This window comes from Hippichthys cyanospilos, chromosome 1 (assembly GCF_059441005.1).
Source record: "Hippichthys cyanospilos isolate Australia breed blue-spotted pipefish chromosome 1, RoL_Hcya_1.0, whole genome shotgun sequence".
Classification (NCBI taxonomy): Eukaryota; Metazoa; Chordata; class Actinopteri; order Syngnathiformes; family Syngnathidae; genus Hippichthys; species Hippichthys cyanospilos.
In genome coordinates, this window is record NC_142369.1 from 921,477 (window position 1) to 941,680 (window position 20,204).

The 20,204-nt window shown below is 48.4% G+C and overlaps 1 protein-coding gene across 7 annotated transcripts in view; it reads left to right on the forward strand.

Moving 5' to 3' along the window:
* Positions 1-10,269, forward strand: part of mpdz (multiple PDZ domain crumbs cell polarity complex component) — a 29,373-nt gene extending 19,104 nt beyond the window's left edge. For 4 of the 7 annotated variants that reach the window (XM_088430279.1, XM_088430297.1, XM_088430315.1 and 1 more), the window contains 17 exons: positions 521-586; positions 686-757; positions 2,700-2,883; positions 3,548-3,744; positions 3,809-3,900; positions 4,308-4,461; positions 5,797-5,929; positions 6,026-6,171; positions 6,671-6,754; positions 6,832-7,025; positions 7,151-7,165; positions 7,614-7,761; positions 7,824-8,019; positions 8,099-8,256; positions 9,137-9,241; positions 9,305-9,402; positions 9,528-10,269. In XM_088430279.1, the coding sequence (XP_088286405.1) occupies positions 521-586; positions 686-757; positions 2,700-2,883; positions 3,548-3,744; positions 3,809-3,900; positions 4,308-4,461; positions 5,797-5,929; positions 6,026-6,171; positions 6,671-6,754; positions 6,832-7,025; positions 7,151-7,165; positions 7,614-7,761; positions 7,824-8,019; positions 8,099-8,256; positions 9,137-9,241; positions 9,305-9,402; positions 9,528-9,798 (2,313 nt within the window). In that variant the 3' untranslated portion in view covers positions 9,799-10,269. The remainder of the gene's footprint in view (positions 1-520; positions 587-685; positions 758-2,699; positions 2,884-3,547; positions 3,745-3,808; positions 3,901-4,307; positions 4,462-5,796; positions 5,930-6,025; positions 6,172-6,670; positions 6,755-6,831; positions 7,026-7,150; positions 7,166-7,613; positions 7,762-7,823; positions 8,020-8,098; positions 8,257-9,136; positions 9,242-9,304; positions 9,403-9,527) is intronic. The other 3 variants (XM_088430288.1, XM_088430332.1, XM_088430305.1) reach the window with 2 other exon arrangements.
* The last annotated feature ends 9,935 nt before the right edge of the window (positions 10,270-20,204 follow it).

A 20,204-nucleotide genomic window follows, 5' to 3' on the forward strand; every position in this document is an offset into this window, starting at 1 on the left:
GTTTCGCTGCGGCGTATTCGGTCCGGATCGGTTTGGGTTTCGTTTCGTCGATGCTTCCGACAAGGTGACGCGGACCGATCTTCCGACGGCGCTCGCTCGGGAAATTAACCCTCAATCAAAAAATTCACCTTTGATGAAAGTATATTTCAGATTATACGAAAGAAGGCTGAAGGATACCGGCATATGGTAGGGATTTGATCTAAATAATGACACTAGACTTAATCGTCAAGTATCTGCATTGGGCCGATTGCCTTTGGTCGTCGTTTGAAGGGCCGCGATGGGCCGATGACTCGGTCGGGCTCCAAAAATGGCGCGAAAACGCGGCGGTGAAAACAATGTCATGAAACCGTGCGGGCTCAGCCGACGTCGAGGTAAAACGGCCGCCGGAGGTTTGGCTTCTTTCCGGCAGGAAAATTCAAGAGGCCATTTTGGCCCCGCTTAGCAAAATAGCAAATATGATGTCCTCACCTCACGCGGGAGCAGCGCGCACTCCAACTTGCTGTCGCGTTGTGCTGCGTAGACGCTGACGAGCGCGGAGTCCATGGAGGAGGATGCGGCGAGCCTACCCAAGGACAAAGAGGACAAGGTGGGTGACGCGCGGGAACGCTTTGGATTTGCGCGGTGGGTGAACCGACGGCTGTTGCGTCATCGTCTAAAGTTGTCACCCTTTGTCTCTTCTCTATAGGAGGGTGACAGTCACAGTAGACTTGTCCTCCGCCTCTCCCCAACTAACCCTTTCACTCCTACCCCATTTAAGGTTTGTGGGTCTCTCTTGTGGCCTTCCTCCTCGCGTCCTTCTCGCTGCACGCACGCGCTACCCATCCATGGGTCCCATTTGCTCGTTTTGTATTTCACGGGAAAAAGATCGTATAAGATTGAAACCTATTACAAAAACCCCCGTGGCGATTTCGCGTCGATTCCGACATTTCCTCATTTTAATAACTAAAGTCGGGGGTAGACCGATCATGGCGTTTTTGTCAAATTCCCCGAAATGGAAGTGGTAAAAGGGGGGGTCGACCTATAAGCGAGGTGGACTCGTAATCGGAGAAATACGGTTATAAGAGAACATGACGTATTACGGAAAGTATGTACGCCGTCACCCATTCAAAGTACATTACGTACCTTCCTGTTTGTGTAAGCTTGCGCCTTTTAATACGGTGTACCCTGTCTGTGGGTTAAGTACGGAAATAGACCATATCATTGAAACTGCATCTAATAATACGTATGGTGCCCAAAATACCTATTAGCGTTTACCGGACTGATGATGACATAAAAAAATGTTCGTTGATGTGATAAAACATATATTTTGCAAATGTACTGTTATTTTTGAATGAATCATTTTTAGTTCACCTCAAGATGGTCCTAAATTCACCTTTAGGCACCCCCAGCAAATTCGTGCAAATTCCGTCCATGGAACGGTGGCCGTGCATGCAGACGTCGGACGGCGTCTTAAATGTTTGTCTGCGTCCAATCATCACATTCTTATTTTGTCACTTGATGTTAAACGTGTAGACAGGCTTGTGTGTAGCGCGTGTTAATGTGGCCTCTTCTTCAGGTAGGTACATTACACTCACAAAATGTTTGGGATTATGTACTTTGGGGTGAAATTTCAGGATCAACCAAAAACCAGGTACAGTAATTGGTGATTCACTCAAAAGCTGATCGATGTCCTTGTTTGATTCGAATCTCCAGTCCATCGCGCTGCATTTTCCGTTCGTCCCAAAATTTCTGTCGAAATCCCCCAAAGCCCAACTTTTTATGAATATGAACTTTGGGGTCAAATTTGTCTATTTTTTTGTTATCGTGTTGACGCACCAACACTCGGGGCAACGATGTAAAAGCTAGAGCAAAACAGACCAAATCTCATCTTTTCATTTGTTATTCGTTAAGTGTGTTTCCAATTTCCCACACTTTGAGTCGACAACGAACGCCTCACCATTGTAATTTCGAACGCGCTCCATCAATTGTTTTTCTTTAGCCTCGCCACGCGGCTCGATGTCATTTTAACATAAATACCCCAAATTGCGCAACATCCATGTCACCGCAAGTTTATGATCGTGTGTATAAGTCTGCAATTTTTAATGAGTCAAATGGAATAACGTGTTCTCCAACCGGTGCACTCGTAATTGAATCAGCTGGAGACATCATAACCTTTACATGATCCTCCCGGTTTTAGCAATATTCTTGTGTGTGAACAAGGACGGACTCGGGCCTTGGTTCAGTCTGCTCGCTTCTTTCATTGAAAATAATGCCGTAACAACCTCAGCTAACACCAGCTGCTGTTAGCTGCTGCTAACAGCCAACTGACGTCTGCCCTCTCGCTCATCCGTTACGGTTATTATGATGCGTAAGAATACAACTAATATAAAAATGCACATCTGTACGTCAAAACTCGGCTTCCAATTTTTAAGTAACGGTTTATGAGACATACCCTTCATTTTTTGCTAAAAAGCTCATCTTATATTTGGACAATTACGGTCTTAAATGAGATCAAATGACCGCAGTGCGTCCGCTGTCGTCGGACCCATCCTCCAGCGGGATCGTTTATCGGCCTCAGCTAACATCGTCCCGCGACTCAACTCGGGCATGGACGCCGCTTATGATTTGTTGCACCCTCCCGGCAAACCTCCCGTTGACGATTTGAAAAAGGATGTCGATTGGTATTGGCTTTGCGCTGATACGGATCTCTCCTCCCCAAGAGGAAGAAGCGCGAGAGTGCAAAGGCCACGCCCGCCGGCGCGACCCCGGCGCTGCCGGTGGTGCCTCACGCGGGGGAGACTGACACCGACAACCCGGAGGAGACTCGGCCCCTCCGGGCGCTTGCGCGGGACGCTGAAGTGGGGGAGGAAGAGGAGGAGAAGGAGGGGGAGGAGCACAGCCGGGGTGAGTGCCTTGTCACGTCAGTCTCGTTACATTGTCTATGCATACTCCAAACTAGTCTTTATTTGAAGTGCCCTCAATGCCTAATTGGCTTCAAAATGTCTTAAGCCTTGTGCGGTATTTTGACCATTTTGGGTCATTTTCCTCCACATCATTCTCGCAGGAGTTCAGCCGAGGGACGGCACACGCCGGTGGCGTCATGTTGAAATTTGACGTGTCGTCACCATCTGGGTGAAATTTCAGCTCCCTAATTCAATGATTTCCCTTTGATGTGAACAAAACCCAGGAATGTTATCGCTGGTTCTGCGGGGGGAATAAATAATCATTTGTTATTTACCAGCACGCACACACAAAAGACCTTTGGATCATTAAAGTTGACCCGGGGGTTTTTGAGACTTTTGGATAAGCATTTTCGGGTCATATTGGGAACACTGCACGTTTAATTTGAAAGGAAACATGCAGCGTTCCCATCGCAGCATTAGAAAGGCATTATATAACCTTTGAACCTCTGTTCAAATGGTATCCACCCTGTGAAGTGCTTTCGCGTGCGTACCCGCCCCCGTTTCTGAATTGTAAGGTGCGGTACTAAACGTAGAGCTTTGAAGTCCGATGCGTTTGAGTTCAATTCCGATGAGCAGCGACTGCCTCCTCCGCCGTCACGTTTCAGAGAGTATCTCCCAGCGTTACGGCAGCCTCCCCGGCGTCCTGCACGCCATCGAGCTGGAGAAGGGCAGAACGGGCCTGGGCCTAAGCCTGGCCGGGAACAGGGACCGCGCCCGAATGAGCGTATTTGTGGTGGGCATCGACCCCGCGGGGGCGGCCGGGACCGACGGTCGTATGCTGGTTGGGGATGAGCTCCTCGAGGTAAGAAACGACACCGTTGATCGTCTAGGACACGGCGGAAACGAGATCTTTTTTTTCCCCCTAGATTAATGGACAGGTCCTCTATGGCCAAAGTCACCAGAATGCATCTTCCATTATCAAAAGTTCTCCGTCGAAAGTCAAAATCGTCTTTATCAGGTAAAAGACTCAGCCTGGTGTCACTGTTGTAATGTTAAACAAAGCCCACTAGAGGGAAGTGTTGCGCCACACGAAAATGAAGGGAAAAAAGTGCAGACTTGCTCCCAACAAAAGAACTAGAATTAATGATTTATTTAGAATACGTTCTGTATACAAATGCACATTCACAATTGAAAATAAATATTATTTTGCTTGAAAAGGAGTAGGAAGAAGAAAAAATTCTTTTTTGTTTTGTTTCCTACCCCTTTTGAGTTTATATCTAATCGCGTTGCAGACCAAAACATCAGCCCCCGCGATCAGATTTTAGTTGTCTACCAGGAACAAAGTGAACAAAGCCTGTAGCACTTCCTTCCTGAGCAAATGATCAGAAGCGACAGCTCACGCGAGTTATGACTCCTGCGGAACAGGAACACGGGGGCCCTGGAGCAGATGGCGGTGGGACCCATGAGAGAGACCGAAGGAGACGCGGCCGAGGGAGACGCGGCCGAGGGAGACGCGGCCGAGGGAGACGCGGCCGAGGGAGACGCGGCCGAGGGAGACGCGGCCGAGTCCCCCGCGGAGGTAACAGACGGGACTGACAAAAGTGTCGAAACACATGTTGCGCGGGGAACAAGTGGTCGGAGAGAGAAGGCTGGATGGGGGGTGGGGGAAAGCTGCATTTGTCAGCTACGTGAAATTTGGTAGGCACGCCTATCATGAAAAAGTCACATCATGCATTCCGGGATCCTTCAAAACTTCTGTTGTGTTCCGTCAAATTTCAGCCCCTGAAGTTTCTACTGGCCACAGACAATTTGGCAGACATGTTTGTCATAAGTGGACCCACAACATTTGGGCTACGGGAGGGTCTAAAAAAGGCTGCTACTAAATGAACAAAGTACAAAAGTGATGAGTTACCTTATTTTGATTAAATATTAAAGCACTTGATTACCTATGGTAATAGATTAAGCAGTAATCACTTTAGTGCTTGACTAAAGTAATTACTTCCGGTACTAAAGTACTGAAGAAATTAATTATCGAGGTGCTAAACTGCTGAAATCATCAATTGCTTAAGCGTCAAGCATCAATTGCCTTATTAGTTGATTGCCTAATGGAATCTATTACTTTAGTACTTCATTACCTCAAGAATGTACCTCAATCTATTCCGATGACTTTAGTCCACAATTCATTTCATAACGGACGTTTCTTTAGACAAACACTTGAAAAGTAACTGGGATCGAACGTCTCAGTCTCTGGGATTGAATGAGTTCATTGACCCGCGGAAAAAAGTCAAACATCGTTTGCAATTTGGCTTTGAAATATCCACTCCAGTAGCGTCTTCGTAGTTTCCGTTATCGGCGTAAAATTTGTACAAGACGTCTATCAAGGGAAGAAGTCTGGGGAAATGGTGTCCGCCAAGACGCAAGCCATCCTGACCAATTGTAATAATCCATCAAAGTGGAGTTCCGGTGCGTTTTGCACAAATTCCGCCCCCGTGGCTCATTTCTGTTAGCGGCGCGACGTTTGGTCTAGCACCAAGAGACGCACACGAAAATTAAAGTCTGAAAAGGCCGTGCCTGGAAGAGGGCCACTTTTGTGGTTGGAAACAGCTCATTTCGGCCATCGCTAAAGGAGATGAAGTCCAAATTTGACTGGCCGAGACTGCTTGGGACCTTTGATGACATGCCATCAAAAGAATGGCTCCTCAGTTATTCCCACCAGTGATGTTGTGTGGTCTGCTCATCCTTCCCAAGTCCCCAAACGCGGAAGAACCACAAACAGGGTAATGTGCATGTCCTACCCCAAATAACAAGGCCACGCACACACACACACACGTGCACCGACTTCTTATGAACGTAGCATGTGCAATAAAGCTCCACGGGACGGAAACAAATGAACTTGTATTCCGGTCACCATTAGGAAGACGTTGCGGTTGGCGAAGGGACGGCAAAGGACGAGGTCCAAGAAGCCCGCGCCTCAGCCGCGAACGGGGAGCCGGAAGCGGCCGGTCTACCCGGCGCGCTTTGCCTCGGTCAAGCCCAAGCCTCTTCCAGTGAGCGGCCGTTTGCGACGGCTTGTTCGGGGCGCTAGTTGAAGACGCCGCGATAGGCGCGTACGCCCGATTTTTTTTTTTTGTGCGCGTCTCCAGGTCACAGTCGGCCGTCCAGCCCGTCGGCGCTGGCCCGCGACCCCGCCACGTGCCCCATCATCCCGGGCTGCGAGACCACCATCCACATCTCCAAAGGGCGCACGGGACTGGGGCTCAGCATCGTCGGGGGCTGCGACACGCTTCTGGTCGGCAACCTATTCCTTTGCGTTTCAGATCGTTTGCGCTATTTCACTGTGATGTCAACGTTCAGTTTTTCATATCAAATGACCCGAAAATCGTCTCACCGTATTATACGCCGATGTGATTTTAACAGGGTATCTGCAGGTATCACCAAAGCTTATTTATGGATTTTAAGGCTAGCAAATTTTAAGAGCAAATTAATTAGAACAGGATGCATGCTTTAGCTAGGTTGTGTTATAGTGACTCCTTTGCAAAATGGATTGGACTGGATTGTCAGAAATCATTCAATTAGCTTTGGCACCAAACAAAAACTTGGGAAGTGTTGCTAGCAAATCAGAGGACTATATTATCCACAGGGCAACTGGGGAGACGAATTATACGCAAGTTCGTATTGTACGTGTTTTTTCTGGCAGTATGGTCAAAGTCCGGTTAGCACGTCCGCCTCACTAGCACGGATGAATGGCTAAATGAATGGATCTAAAGTTTCTTCCCTCCTGGCTGCAGGGGGCCATCATCATCCACGAGGTTTATGAAGAAGGTGCGGCTTCCAAGGACGGCAGGCTTTGGGCCGGAGACCAAATCTTAGAGGTCCGGTTCTCCACGGAACCGTCGTCTCATTAAAGAAAAGCCGAATACGCTCCGAGCCAAAGCGCGCTCCGTCGCAGGTGAACAGCGTGGACCTGCGCGCGGCCAGCCACGACGAGGCCATCAACGTCCTGCGGCAGACCCCGCAGCAGGTCCGGCTGACCGTCTACAGGGACGAGGCCCAGTACAAGGAGGAGGACCTGTGGGACTCGTTCACGGTGGAGCTGCACAAGAGGCCCGGCCAGGGCCTGGGACTCAGCATCGTGGGGAGGAGGTAACCGACCGAGGACGGATGACGTGCGTCCCCTACCGAGCGGGAGGCCGCGATTTTGGTGTCTTGGCAAGAATGGGAATTGCGCAACGTTAAATGTCGACTTTTGTTTTTCCTTTGCGCTTCAGATCAAGGGACCAAAGGTAAGTCCGGGGGAGATAGAGCGCAGAAGCTACCTAGCGAACCGATGCCGAATCCGCCCTTGCAGATCTCCCTTTTAAAGGATGTCACATAGGCTCTCTATAGGGTTGAGGTCAGGGAAGATGGATGGATGGATGGATGGATGCGTATTTTGTGCGCTAAAACAGTACATTTGAGTTAGGCTGCTTTGTGAAAAAGTGATCAGTAGGAATGGTAAGTTGAGTCATGGCTCCCGCCAGCCTATATGGAGCAGTTGAGTGCAGTTAGCCGCTAATGCTACTAGCATCTAGTGCCGCTTGTCGCTGGTAGCAATCATACAAAGCGAACATATTTTGAACTTTTTTAAGCACCCATAATGAGCAACACAATTGCTGGACAAAGTAGATGAAAATAAAATGGCTCACTAATGGAAATAAAATGTCACCCTGTCCAACTGCCTATACGCGCTAGGAACGACACGGGAGTTTTTGTGTCCGACATCATCAAAGGAGGCTTGGCGGACACGGACGGGCGATTGACGCAGGGCGACCAGATCCTGTCGGTCAACGGAGAAGACGTTCGCTCCGCCACGCAGGAGGCTGTCGCCGCTCTCCTCAAGGTGGTCGCGCGATACGACTCGTCAAAGCGGGCTGGCGCTGAAACGCCGCGGCTCCGTTTCAGTGCTGCGTGGGCTCGCTGAAGATGGACATCGGGAGGTTTAAAGCCGGCCCCTTCCACTCGCAACGAAGGCTGTCGCAAAGCGGACAGGTAGGCCCGGACTTTGGTCCGGCCCAGACGGAACGGGCGTGCCCACCCGAGGCGGCTCGGGAAATCCTTTGCGGCGACGCCCCGACGCCGGGTGATGCCGGCCCGCCGGGTAAGCGTCCGTCAGAATGGGGCGCGGGCCGGCTCCGGGAAGCCGACTCTCAAGGCTTCCTCCGAATCCGCGGCTCCAGATCAGCGGGACGCGAGGACGGCGGAGTTCACCAAAGGCCCCGGTGACTCGCTGGGTGTCAGTATCGCCGGCGGGGTGGGCAGCCCCCTGGGCAACGTCCCCATCTTCATCGCCATGATGAATCCCGCGGGCCTGGCCGCGCAGACCCAGAAGCTCATGGTGAGACGCTTTCCCTTCATCTCGGTCGCCGACCCGCCTTCCGACGGACCCGCGACGGGATCCGGGGGGCGGAGGTTTTGCGCAGCCGAGGCCAAAACTGCGGCGGCGCAAGATGGCCGCCGCCGGCTTCGCTTGCCGCAGCTACGAATGTGTGGGATTGTAAACTTGCAAAGCTGGCGCTCGGTATTACTCCGTATTTCATCAAACCCGCACAATAAGGTTTCTATGGAGAAAACCACAATGATGCTTTTTTTGAAGGGGGGGGGGGACAAAGCTATTACGGCTCCTACGTTCAACGCGGGATGCTTGGCACACAAGGAAATATTTGTTGTATCATTGACCACATAGCGTAACTACAATCGTTTTTCAATGTTTTTGGAAAACAAGTTGGTATTATTTATTGGACCAAAATATCTGACGACATCCCCCCCCAAAAAACAATGTTCGTCCCAACTTTTTAAAATCTCATTTTCATTGAATATTACAATATGACTTAGGCATTTGGGTGACATGAAAAAGAATCCTCATTTTAGCCATATTAAGCCCATTTTGCACGCACGCCCTTGACATTTTTCACATAGCGCGGCCCAACATTTGCATTTTCGGCATAGTTGATCAGTCGCCGTCAAACGCAGCTTCAGCACGGAAGACATCTTCATTCGGCGTCCAAATATGCATAGCGACCGTAGCGGAATGCGTCTGGATTCCTGACGGGAGCCCGCGGCTTTGTGAGGGAGTGAAAAAAAGGCCACGTTGACAATCGCCGCCCCGTGCCGTGATTGGAACGAACGAAAGAATCCACGTTCGCATCGCGCGTTGGCTTTGCCGACTTTGCAAATGAAAAATGCGCACGGGTTCAAAGTCCGAGTGCCTTCTCCAGGTCGGGGATCGGATCCTCAGCATCTGCGGAACTTCCGCCGAGGGCATGAGCCACTCGCAAGCCGTCGCTCTGCTCAAGAGCGCCACGGGGACCGTGCGGCTGCAGGTAAGGGCGCCGGCCCATCGGCTTTTCTGGAGCCTTTTACCGATGACGGCGATCGGCCGCTAGGTGGCGGCGGGAGCCGACGCCACGGTGACGGGCGCGGCTCAGGAGCGGGCGGCGGGAGGCGTCCGGCCGCCCGCTTGCATCTTCCAGGACGACCTCAGGTTGGAAGCTTTCCCCTCGCTTTGAACGGCGCATCGCCAAATGGAGGATTTTACGCTAGTTTGGACGGCGACTAAGCAGTCCGAGGTATTGGCGGGCGTTGACGGCGTCCCTTCCTTCCCACCAGCCCTCCGCAATACAAGAGCATCGCGCTGGAGAGGGGACCGGACGGCCTGGGCTTCAGCATCGTCGGGGGCCACGGCAGCCCCCACGGGGACCTGCCCATCTACGTCAAGACGGTTTTCGGCAAGGGGGCGGCGGCCGAGGACGGCCGCCTCAAACGGGGCGACCAGATCGTGGCGGTCAACGGGCAGCCGCTGGAGGGCGTCACGCACGAGGAGGCCGTGGGCATCCTGAAGAGGACCAAAGGGAGCGTGGCGCTCACCGTGCTGTCCTAACGCCCCCCCCCCCCCCCCCCCCCCCCCCCCCGCCCCCCCCGCGCTTGTTTTGGACAGAATTATCCCATCATTCCTGTCCCGTTTTCCGACCTCCGCGGCATGGAGCGCTGCTAAGTATTTATCATGCGTTTCATACCGGGTTTGCCCCCACCTCGCCCGCCCCCCCCTTCTGAAGGAATTAGCCAAGGCAACAATGGCACCGAGCCAGTGTGCCAGTGCGTATCGAAAAAATCATCAACAAAAATGTCGCGTGATTGTGAATTTTTGCTGCGGAGCGCCTCGTCGTTCGCCCCGAGTGTCACGGAGAGCATGAGGAAACAACTGCGAAGCCTCATCACTTTGCAACAGATTTAATCATTCAAATGTTGAACGCGCGCGCAATCAAGCGCGCTATCCTGGTGTTTAAAGCGCTCTCTCCACAATGATGTTTCTTCGCACTGGATTTGATACCAATAAAATACTGACAATTCATGCTTTCGGTCCTTGTCTGCTCACATTAATTGCAGAAAAAACGGTGCGGCGTATTTGAGTAAAGGTTTTCTCTGTTGTGTTCAATTTAGTCGTGATAGCATTGAAAGAAGAGACTAGGGAGCCGAAATTTCACCCGGAGGATGAACCCTTTACGTACAAACACCATTTCACATTTGCACTGACTGAACTTGCCTTATTTGATTCGGTTGTTTTCTCCGCTGCATTTTCATGTCATCTTTTAGAGCAATTAATTGTGGCCCTTTGAACAACAGCCATATGTCCCATACTTTCCATTTTTTTAACCTTGATGAACTCTAACCTGCTACAGTAGTTTGATACAATTAAAACTAATATAATTACATATTATACATAAATTATTCCACACCGTATCATCCTCGTATCCTTAAAGCCCTTTTGTAGTAATATGTCCAATCTTTTGAATTTTACATCAAAGGGAAAGCAATAAAAGGCTGGGAGCTGAAATTTCACCAGACAAGGTGCCGTAGTTCAACGTGGCACCGCCGCTTAGTTATCCCACTAGCAGAAGTGTGCCATCCCTTGCCAGAATGATGTGGAAGAAATGACCCAAAAACGCTCAAAATGCTGCTGCATGTTTTTTTTGTTTTTTTAATTCCAGGCACTTTGATGCGCTTGGTTGTTTTTTTTTCTGTTTTAGACTAACCTTTGACCCGTATAAACACTGTAAAAAGTAGTTGTTGGAACGTTGTCACAACACAAGTGGGGGGGGGGGGGGGGGGGGGGGCATTCCTTTGAAGGCAACTAACGAGGTTGAGTGGGGTCGTAAAGGAGAAACAACAAGGAGAGCTACAACAAGGAGAGCTTGGCTTGCTGACTCTTTCACCTCAGAACGGGACAGCTGCGGGGAGGGAGCACCTGTCGTCAACGCCCGCCCCTCCCCCACCCAAGTGTCACAAGCGCCCGTCTGTCTACTGGAGTCCGGACGGGCCTTTTAAAACGAGCTTCGGGATTTCGCATGTGAACTTGCGGCATATTCCTCACGCCGCTGCGTCACTTGGCCTCGATTTTCAAAAGCCACGGGTCCACAAAAGTTCACCTTTTTCCCTATTTCGAAGGCACGTTCTCATCTCCATGATTTATTTATCCATTTCTGGCTTCTGATTGATTTGAAGTCAGAATTTGGACAGAGTCTGAAATCACTTTCATCCCAATTTTGAGAATAAAGTCAGAATTTTCTTTTTAAAGTCAGAATCCTGAGAATGAAGTCAGAATGAATCCACACTTTGTCGGCACAATTCCGACTTTAAAGTGAGAATTTTGCGGAGTAAATCCAAACACGGAGGAGACAGTCCAAAATCGTTTCAATTAGAATTTTGAATTGGAATTCTCGCTTTAAAGACAAAATTGTGAGAATGAAGTCAGAGTTGAGAATAAAGTCAGAACCGGAGGAGGAACTCTCAAAACAAAGTCAGAATTTGGTTACGAGTCTTGTAAAACAGCCACGGAGGAGTGTGCAAAAGCACTTTTCACCATTTGGCTAATCTCCAATAAGACGTGCTTTTGGAGCCAGGGCATTCCGGAGAGACGTTCAAGTCGTTCTACGTCAGGCTATTGGCGAGGCTCGCGCTCTTTCCGTGTTATCGGCGAGGCTCGCGCTCTTTCCGTGTTTGCGATCCAAACACGCGAAAGGCCGTCCTTTCAAGGCAACGCCAGGTGTCCTCCGTCCGCTTCCGGAGATCTGAACACTCCGAACGCTAAGTTTGCCCTGCGCTTCAAACTACAGATGACATCACCGCCGTTAAGGCTTTTAGTGCGTAATCGCGGCTGAGTCATGCGTGAAATCGGGCGGCGCGCGAGTCCATGTTCGCGCCGGGTGGAGGGGGGCTGGATCGTCAGCTTCGTCCTATTGATGGGACGCCGGCACGGGGACGCGGAGGACGCCTCGGGCCCTCCCTCGCTTGACACCACGGGACGTTATGGCTCCGGATTTGTAAGTTGCGAGAAATAAAACATTCGATGATACTTTCCCGTTGGCAGCTTTTAGCCCATAGCTTAAATTGGTTAGCTAGCAACGCTGCGGTGCTCTATACGGGCCGGCTGGAGCATTTGGATGATCTTTCAAAGGCAATTCGAAAGACGCAAACCGCTCTGGACGCGTTGATGCCCACAGCCAGCCTGTTGCCGTTCCTACTGATCACATTGTAACAAACCGGGCCGATTCAAATGTGCGTGACTTTGTCGCCACCAAAATGCAGGGCGGGAGAGAGATGCAAATCCCCAGTATAATAACTCAGTTTATCAGAAAAGATATGGTCTTCTTGTGTTGATATTTGTTTTTCACCAAGGGGGGGAAAAATACAGCGTGCTCTGATAACTTTCTAATCATCTGTGATGATATTTTGTTTTTTTTATTCATATAAAAGGATATTCTAAAAACTAGCAGATAATAAACAGATGGTTTGTAAACACAGCAAACGGATAAAAAAAAGGCCGCACACTTCAGCTTACAGGAGCTTTATGTATTTCTTTAACTATTCAGTTTTAGGAAAGATCTTAACCGGAGCTGAAAAATTAGCCCGTCTCTTTTTTTATCTTCATATTTGAACACTAGGTAGCATTTTTTTTGTTGTCCACTCCCACAGTAAAAAAAAAAAAACATCTGAAAAGGGTAAAGTTTATGTTAGGCATTTTATATTAGTAATTTTATTTTGATCTTTTGTTTCACATCAAAGGGAAATATTAAAAGAAAGCACCAGGGAGCTGAAATTTCACCCAGCTGCTGACAACATGTCAAAGTTCAACATGACACGACCGCTTAGTTATCATTGTATGAACGACGTGGAAAAAGACATCCCAAAAAATGATCAAAATGCTGCATAAGGGTTAAGCTAGCCTTTGTCAAATTCATTTTTTTGTAAATCCCCGGATGGAGGTCCACAGATGCCCCCCGGGCCTAAATGTTGTCAAACATTACCTGTGCCCTTGATAAAGGTGACGCTTTGGCTGCCGAACAGATGATGACCTCATCTCCCGACAATGCGGCGGCGCTAGCGCGCTTGATGACGATCTCTCTTCCAAAGCCTCAAGGCGTTTTTGGCGCGCTGCCTTCGAGAGAGACAGAGAAAGCGCAAGCAAATCAAACGGGGGGAAAAAAAAGTGAAAACTTTTCAGCAGGCTTGCGCCAACGTGCCGCTTCCGAGCGGGAGGTCGGATAGCTGAATGTCATCGCGAGTCGCACGAGTGTGTGCGCGCGCGTGTTGAAATGCACAACGTCATCCCAAGCGCTAAAAGAGCTTCCGGTACATTGGAACCATGAGATCAGAATTTCCTCTATTTGAAGTCAAAACATTCATATCTCAAATGATCTTTCCCCATTGAAATGAATGCAGCAGCCATTCATGTGTTCCGGGTCGGTTTTACAGAGGTGTGAGAAAAGGGTGACAAATTCACCGTTTTGAAATGCCAAACACTGAATAAAGTGGAATATTACACTGCAAAAGTTTCTTTGGTGTTTTTCTCAAAATGGGAGTTTCCGGCGCAATGGAGTTCAAAAACTCTTAGAAAAACAACGTTTCGACCATGCATTGTGTCCTTACTTACAATGGACTACAAATCCCCAAAAATTGCTCCCGTTCTATTGGCCTGTGCTTATTTTTCACGGTAGCTGGAAAACCCCCCCCAACAAAGTGGCACATGCATGCTTTTATGCTTCAAGTCCATTGATTGCGCTGCTCCTCGTGTGCCCGCTTTGGCTTAGGTGGGCTTTTCCAACGTGTCCAATTGTCTGGCACTTTGCGTAAAGGCCGTTTCCTCATGTTAAGCGCCTCTCTGTCGCTAATCCTATCAAGGGAAGCCATTTTCAGGATCGTCTCAGGCACCCGTGTTGGAAAACATTCAGCTTCTCCCGGTGATTATTTTTGCGCGGGGGTTTCACTGACATGAACGGCTGTCGGAATTACCATGCGCCACGGCGCCCGCCCGCTTTCAATCGCGAGGATGAGCGATATGAAAAATGGAAAATAGATAGATGGATTCCCCGCATTATGCAGTACATACAGATAAATATTTTGAAAAATAACAAGGTAACAAGGGATCAACCCGTTTGGATTTTTATTTTTTTCAACCAAGTAGATCCACGGACCGTGACCATAACATCTATTTTCTTTCTGGCTGTTGGAAAATTGCTTCACTAATGACAATGCACATGCATCTAAAACTTCAAATAAATGCATACGATGCTTTAGGAAAAAAAAAAAATACTACAACGGAATTTAGGAATATATTGCGTCACGTTCCAATTAATTAGCTCTCAATTGGAAAAGAACACGCATTAAAAAGAGCATTAAAAAGCAACCTGCTGATATTTGCATACGGGCTGCTAGCGAAGGGGCCTCCGGCGCCCCCTCCCCCCCGCGGGGATAGCCTCCTGTCTCGGCCCGCTCGCGGGGACTGGCACTTCTTTCTTTGCGCGCGGGGAAGGAGGAGGGCGCGGCTAAAGCCTATTAACCGTCTGCCGGCGACAGGCCTCGGTGCGGCGGCGCGAGCCGGCCGTCCACAGCCGGGGAGTTAGCGATGATCGCTTTGCCCCGGGCGCGCTCGACTGATAGCTGACCTGGCCGGCTCGCCCGTAAACGATTGACGCCAATCACCGGCGCGCAACTAACCCTAACCCGAACCCGAAGTGTGTCGGCCGTCTAACTGGTTTGAACGCGCTTACAAATATGCTCATAAGTACCTGAAAATACAGTCCAACGCGTTTGCCTGTACGGTCAAACATATTTGCGAATACGTTTGAAAATACTTGCGCATCCATTGGAACATAGGTACGGATACGTTCCAACAAACTTGCAAATACTTTCCGACAAACTTGCAGATACGTTCGATTGTGTTTGCAACGGTTTGTATTTGTACAGTATTTGTACCGTCAAGTATTCGCAAGTACTTTCAAGCATATTTGCAAGTTTAAACGTATTTGCAAGTACGGTCAAGTGTATTTGCAAGTACGCTAGAACGTAATTGCAGATACGGTCAACCGTACTTGCAAATACGTTCAAACTTGCGAAAATGCTTGAAAGTACTTGCGAATACTTGACCGTACTTGCAAATATGTTCAAAACATACCTGCGACTCCGTTCAAAAACGTCTAAACCTATAAATATGTTTGACCGTACTTGCAAATACGTTCGACCGTACTTTGAAATACGTTCAAACTTACGAATATGCTAGAAAGTACTTGCGAATATGCTAGAAAGTACTTGCGAATACTTGTCCGTACTTGCAAATATGTTCAAAACATACCTGCGACTCCGTTCAAAAACGTCTAAAAATACGTGTTTGACCGTACTTGCAAATACGTTTGACCGTACTTTGAAATACATTCAAACTTGCGAATATGCTAGAAAGTACTTGCGAATGCTAGAAAGTACTTGCGAATACTTGACCGTACTTGCAAATATCTTCAAAACATACTTGCGACTCCGTTCAAAAACGTCTAAACATATAAATATGTTTGACCGTACTTGCAAATATGTTGGGACAAACCTTTGAATATTCTTGCCATTACATTAGAATATGCTTAAAAATACTGCAATACCACAAATACAGTATATAAGCAACTCTTTTATAGCCAGATAGAGTGGAGCCACTAATGCGAATCGCCACTCCCTGTAACCGCCACAAAACAAATATTTCAAATGAACTCAAATGCAACGGGGTCAAAAGGTCAGTCAACTTACGACGCCAGAAAGTCTGACGGTACGATCCGGCTGAACATGTGATTTATTTCGTCACGGTACAGAATGTGTCAAATGTTCAAATTCTTAATGAGTGCGTCCATCTCCCAGGAGGAGGAGGAGGAGGAGGAGGAGGACGTCTCATCCCGTTGGAAGGACGCAACCGCGTTGGGAAAAGTGCAATCCCCTTGCGGCGAGACGACGGCCGCGCGCATTGGAGTTTCCACATAAAGCGCTTGCGGGATGGCGCAGATATTCCCACCCTCAGCAAAATTCTTTACGAGCCCGTAAAAGCGGTCGACCGATCCCGGCGACTCATTCTCCTTCCGAGGTTCCGTCGGAAAAGCCGTACCGCCGTTAATATCTTTGCGCTCCGCCTCCCGGACCGAAAGGGTCGGGCGATGGGAACGCTCCTCCGGCTGACCCCGGCTCGCCTTTTCTTTCGCGTGAATGGGGACTTTTTGGCGCAACGTGTTTGCAAACCGCCGCGCCGCGCCGCTCCCTTTGAACGACCCGGGGCGCGTTGCCGGGGAAACGCCGGGGAAAAGACTATTGACCTTTTCGGAGCTTTCGTGAGAACGGGAAGGTTTACGTTCAAAATGGATTGGGGGGGGGTTTGTAAAAATAGATCCCGAGCTTGAAAATCCTCCGTGACGACGCATTCTTGTCGCTATCTGCGACTGGAATGACTCACGCACCACAGCCGACGGATATTTTCAAAACGGTCCCACGGGGGGGGGGGGGGGGGTCGCCCTTTGGAATCATAAAGCGGGCTCCCTTTCCTGAACATACAAAGACTTCTGTACGGGGCCAACTCATGCGTCAAGCCGCCAAAACTAAAGTCCGAATTCTCCGAAGCAGCAAAGGTTGAATCTGTGCTATTTGGAAATGACAGGACGTAATCATGGAAGTGTAAAGTAATACTACAATTTTGACTCGGTACTTATTTGTCCTAACTTTGCGCGGACAGCAAAGTACGATTTCAACGTACGAGGAAACTTTTTCTACACTTTGACTCGGAACGCTTAATTGGAAGGGTTAGCATTCTAAGCTAGGTACTGCCTTAGCTATCTTAGCAACGCTAACGTAATAAATGATGATTTTTCAAATAAATTATGAGGATTGAAATTTTGAATCATAGGCGCCACCACGTCTCACAGAGAACACACCTACGACACTTGGCTGGGAAAGTGGCGGCAAGACGTTGGCCTTCGCCCAAACCGCGGAATAGAACAAGATCTACCACTCTATAAGAAAAGATGTGTGATTAGAACATAGTTTTGCACATTATTCATATAAGTTTGTATCTCTTTCAATGCAAACTAAAAAAAATAATGAAGAACCTGAGAACCAATTCTGACTAACCGGGTAGTCCCGATACCAATTTGAAAAAAAACCTCACGAAAAGGCACAAAATTCTACACACTGTCCATTTAAATTGTTAGTTTCGTGCCAGGCTAACTATTATCTCGCAAATACCTGATGCTAATATTACATGCTAATTGCAGAGTGAATGTAGCCTGCTAGCTTGATGAGCCATGCTAACCATAGCTTCGCTTAGGTTAGGTTTTACTTAGTACGATGAATACATGCGCTATTTCTTCATTACTTCAGGCCCTAACCCAGTGACATGCAAATATTTTAAGGCAGCTTACGCACATTCGCGTCAGGGTTTGTTCAAGATCGCAATGGTTCTGAAGACATTCTGAAAGTGTTGTGTTTTTATCTTTCATCAAACTTTGACAAGTCAAAATTTACTCGTGACCTGAAAAATAAAAACTATACAATATTGACCTTGAATGAAACACAACGGTCAAAAAAGTCGCTAATTTTGCCAGCGTTTGACCGTCGACTGGCTCGAGGCCGTAAAGTAATTGAAATCATTGTTTTTAATGATAATTTAAGTTGACTACATGTATCGATGACAATATTTCTTTGACCACAACGTGACAGCTAAATTCGAAGGTTTTTTTTGTTTTTGCATGCTAGCATTTTCGGCATTTACGAGCATTTGCGAGCATTTGTACCTAAACAAACGTTAGCGTCTCGCACAAGCGGCCGCCGGTTTCCGCGGATAAAACAGTTTTATTTTTCTAAGCACGATTAGGAGCCGCGGACCACTAATTGAATGGGCATGTAGTTTGACATGTTACTTAGCCCCACTTTACTCAAATAAGCCAGATCCGCAATCCCCATTTGGTGGCACGGCCCCATTTTCCCAGATTCCAGACGGTGCGGCGTTACGAGCGGCCGCCGTGTCTAATTGGCTAATGGCTCCCTGCTGCGCGGCGGTCTTAACGGCAAGGCATTGTAATCGGACTCTGTCTCGGTGACCGATCGACTGAGAAGTCTTGGTTTGCGTGCGACGCTCGCGGGAACGTCACGCGTCCGTTCCCGTACCGAGACGTCAGGCGCAAACTAGCAGAAGCCACTCAAACGCGGTGGTCAAATTCTTGTCCGGCGCTTCTAAAGCTTGGAGCGCATTTCCACGGAGATGAAACCTTCCCTAAAACTAATAAAGATCAAGGTCACGCAAAACCTTATCAAGATTGATTTGAATGTGCCCGGTTCGTGCGAGTACCTCTGCGCGGGACAAAAAGACGGCCAGGAAACATTGCGTAACAAATCCCAATATATGATCAAGTCATTTGCTCAACGCCATCACCCGTCGGCACAGAGGACAAAACGCCACGCAAAGTCAAGCGGAAACACAACGTGTTTATGTACAAACCGCGAACAAAGAACATTTGGAAACGTGCTGACGAAGCCGGCATGTGTTTGACACGTGGCGGCCGTCGTGGACTCCCCGACGCTCCGGGCTAACGTTATCTAGCAGACAATCTTTTCAGGCAAGCGCGCTTACACTACAGTATGTGCTTTTAATGTGCAACCGCTTCTTGGGTGAAGACTGCAGTGCTCCGCCGCTCGATTCCAATCGTATTCAGTTCAAATCTTTTATTTATTTGAATGAAATCCTGAGGGAGGTTTGTGATTTTACACTAGGGTGACCAGATTTGCAAAATGTCAAAACCAGGACGTTATAAATCTGCTAAGGATCAAATACGCAACGAGTTCTCAATGGGAAGTATTTAGAAAAAAATGAATCCCTCGTCAATCTGGAGACCAATCGGTATTAGTTTAGCAAATGCTAATTAGTAACATAGCGATAAACGACCAATCTTTTTGTTTTTGTTTTGCCAAAGCTTGTTAATCAAACAAAGTCAATCAGCACAACATATCTCGCGATTCCGCTTTGGAAACGCAGCGCCAGAAACGCTCAGCTTGCTACGTTCCGACTCGATTTCCCATACTTAATAATAGACGGAAGCAGGAAGTCATTCAAGTTTCGGTATGCGTCGAATGTGAAAGTAAACAGTCCCAATTCCTTTTTAATTGGTTTATGGTTTGAAGGCTTCCGTCTACTCCCGCGGGCGTCAACGGCAAATCCGTACGTCACCGCAGCAAGGCGGCGGGCGCATAGTTTGCCTTCATTCTCCCACGCATCCCACGCGCCAGCCGATGGCGGAAGCCCTTGCAACAATTGAGACAGAATTCAAAACAATTTTATCGCGGAATCTATCAAAAGGCAGCGGAGTCGGTGGCGTATATTAGCGCTGAAGACATCGGATCAAATTTAACAATTGAATCCGCCGCCATCCGTCGCTGTCGGCTTTAACATTGGCGGCAGGGGAAAAGATGAGCGCGTCACAGCAGCTTGTGCTTAAACCAACCAATCACGAGAGATCGCGCGCAAATCAATCACGACGCGTTGTCGTCTATGCGTAGGCGGGAGTACAAAGAAGCTTTGAGTCGCTATGATGATTCGCTTGCCGACTGAGATTGAAAAAAAAAAGACCGAGATAAAACGAGGCTGGCAAAACGGGGATTGTCCTTGTTAAGCCGGGACATCTGCTCACCCTAGTCGATCGATGAAAACTAGTTCATTTTTATTGTACTTCCAAGTCATGGCTTGCGCCGTTTTGTTTTTTGAAGAAGACCGAGAAAATGCTAAGTGTTGTGTGAGGAAGTGGCAGATGTGAAGGCACTCCCTCAAACGCCGTGTCTAAAACCTCTTTTAAAATGAAAACTTCTTAGAATGTCATAAATGCATTTTGATGCATCGTCTATGAGCGTGCAATGCGTCAGCAGTGGCCTTATATATAAAACAAAACAACCACGATTAATAGCACACTAGCGACAAGACATGACGGCCTGTGAAAGTAC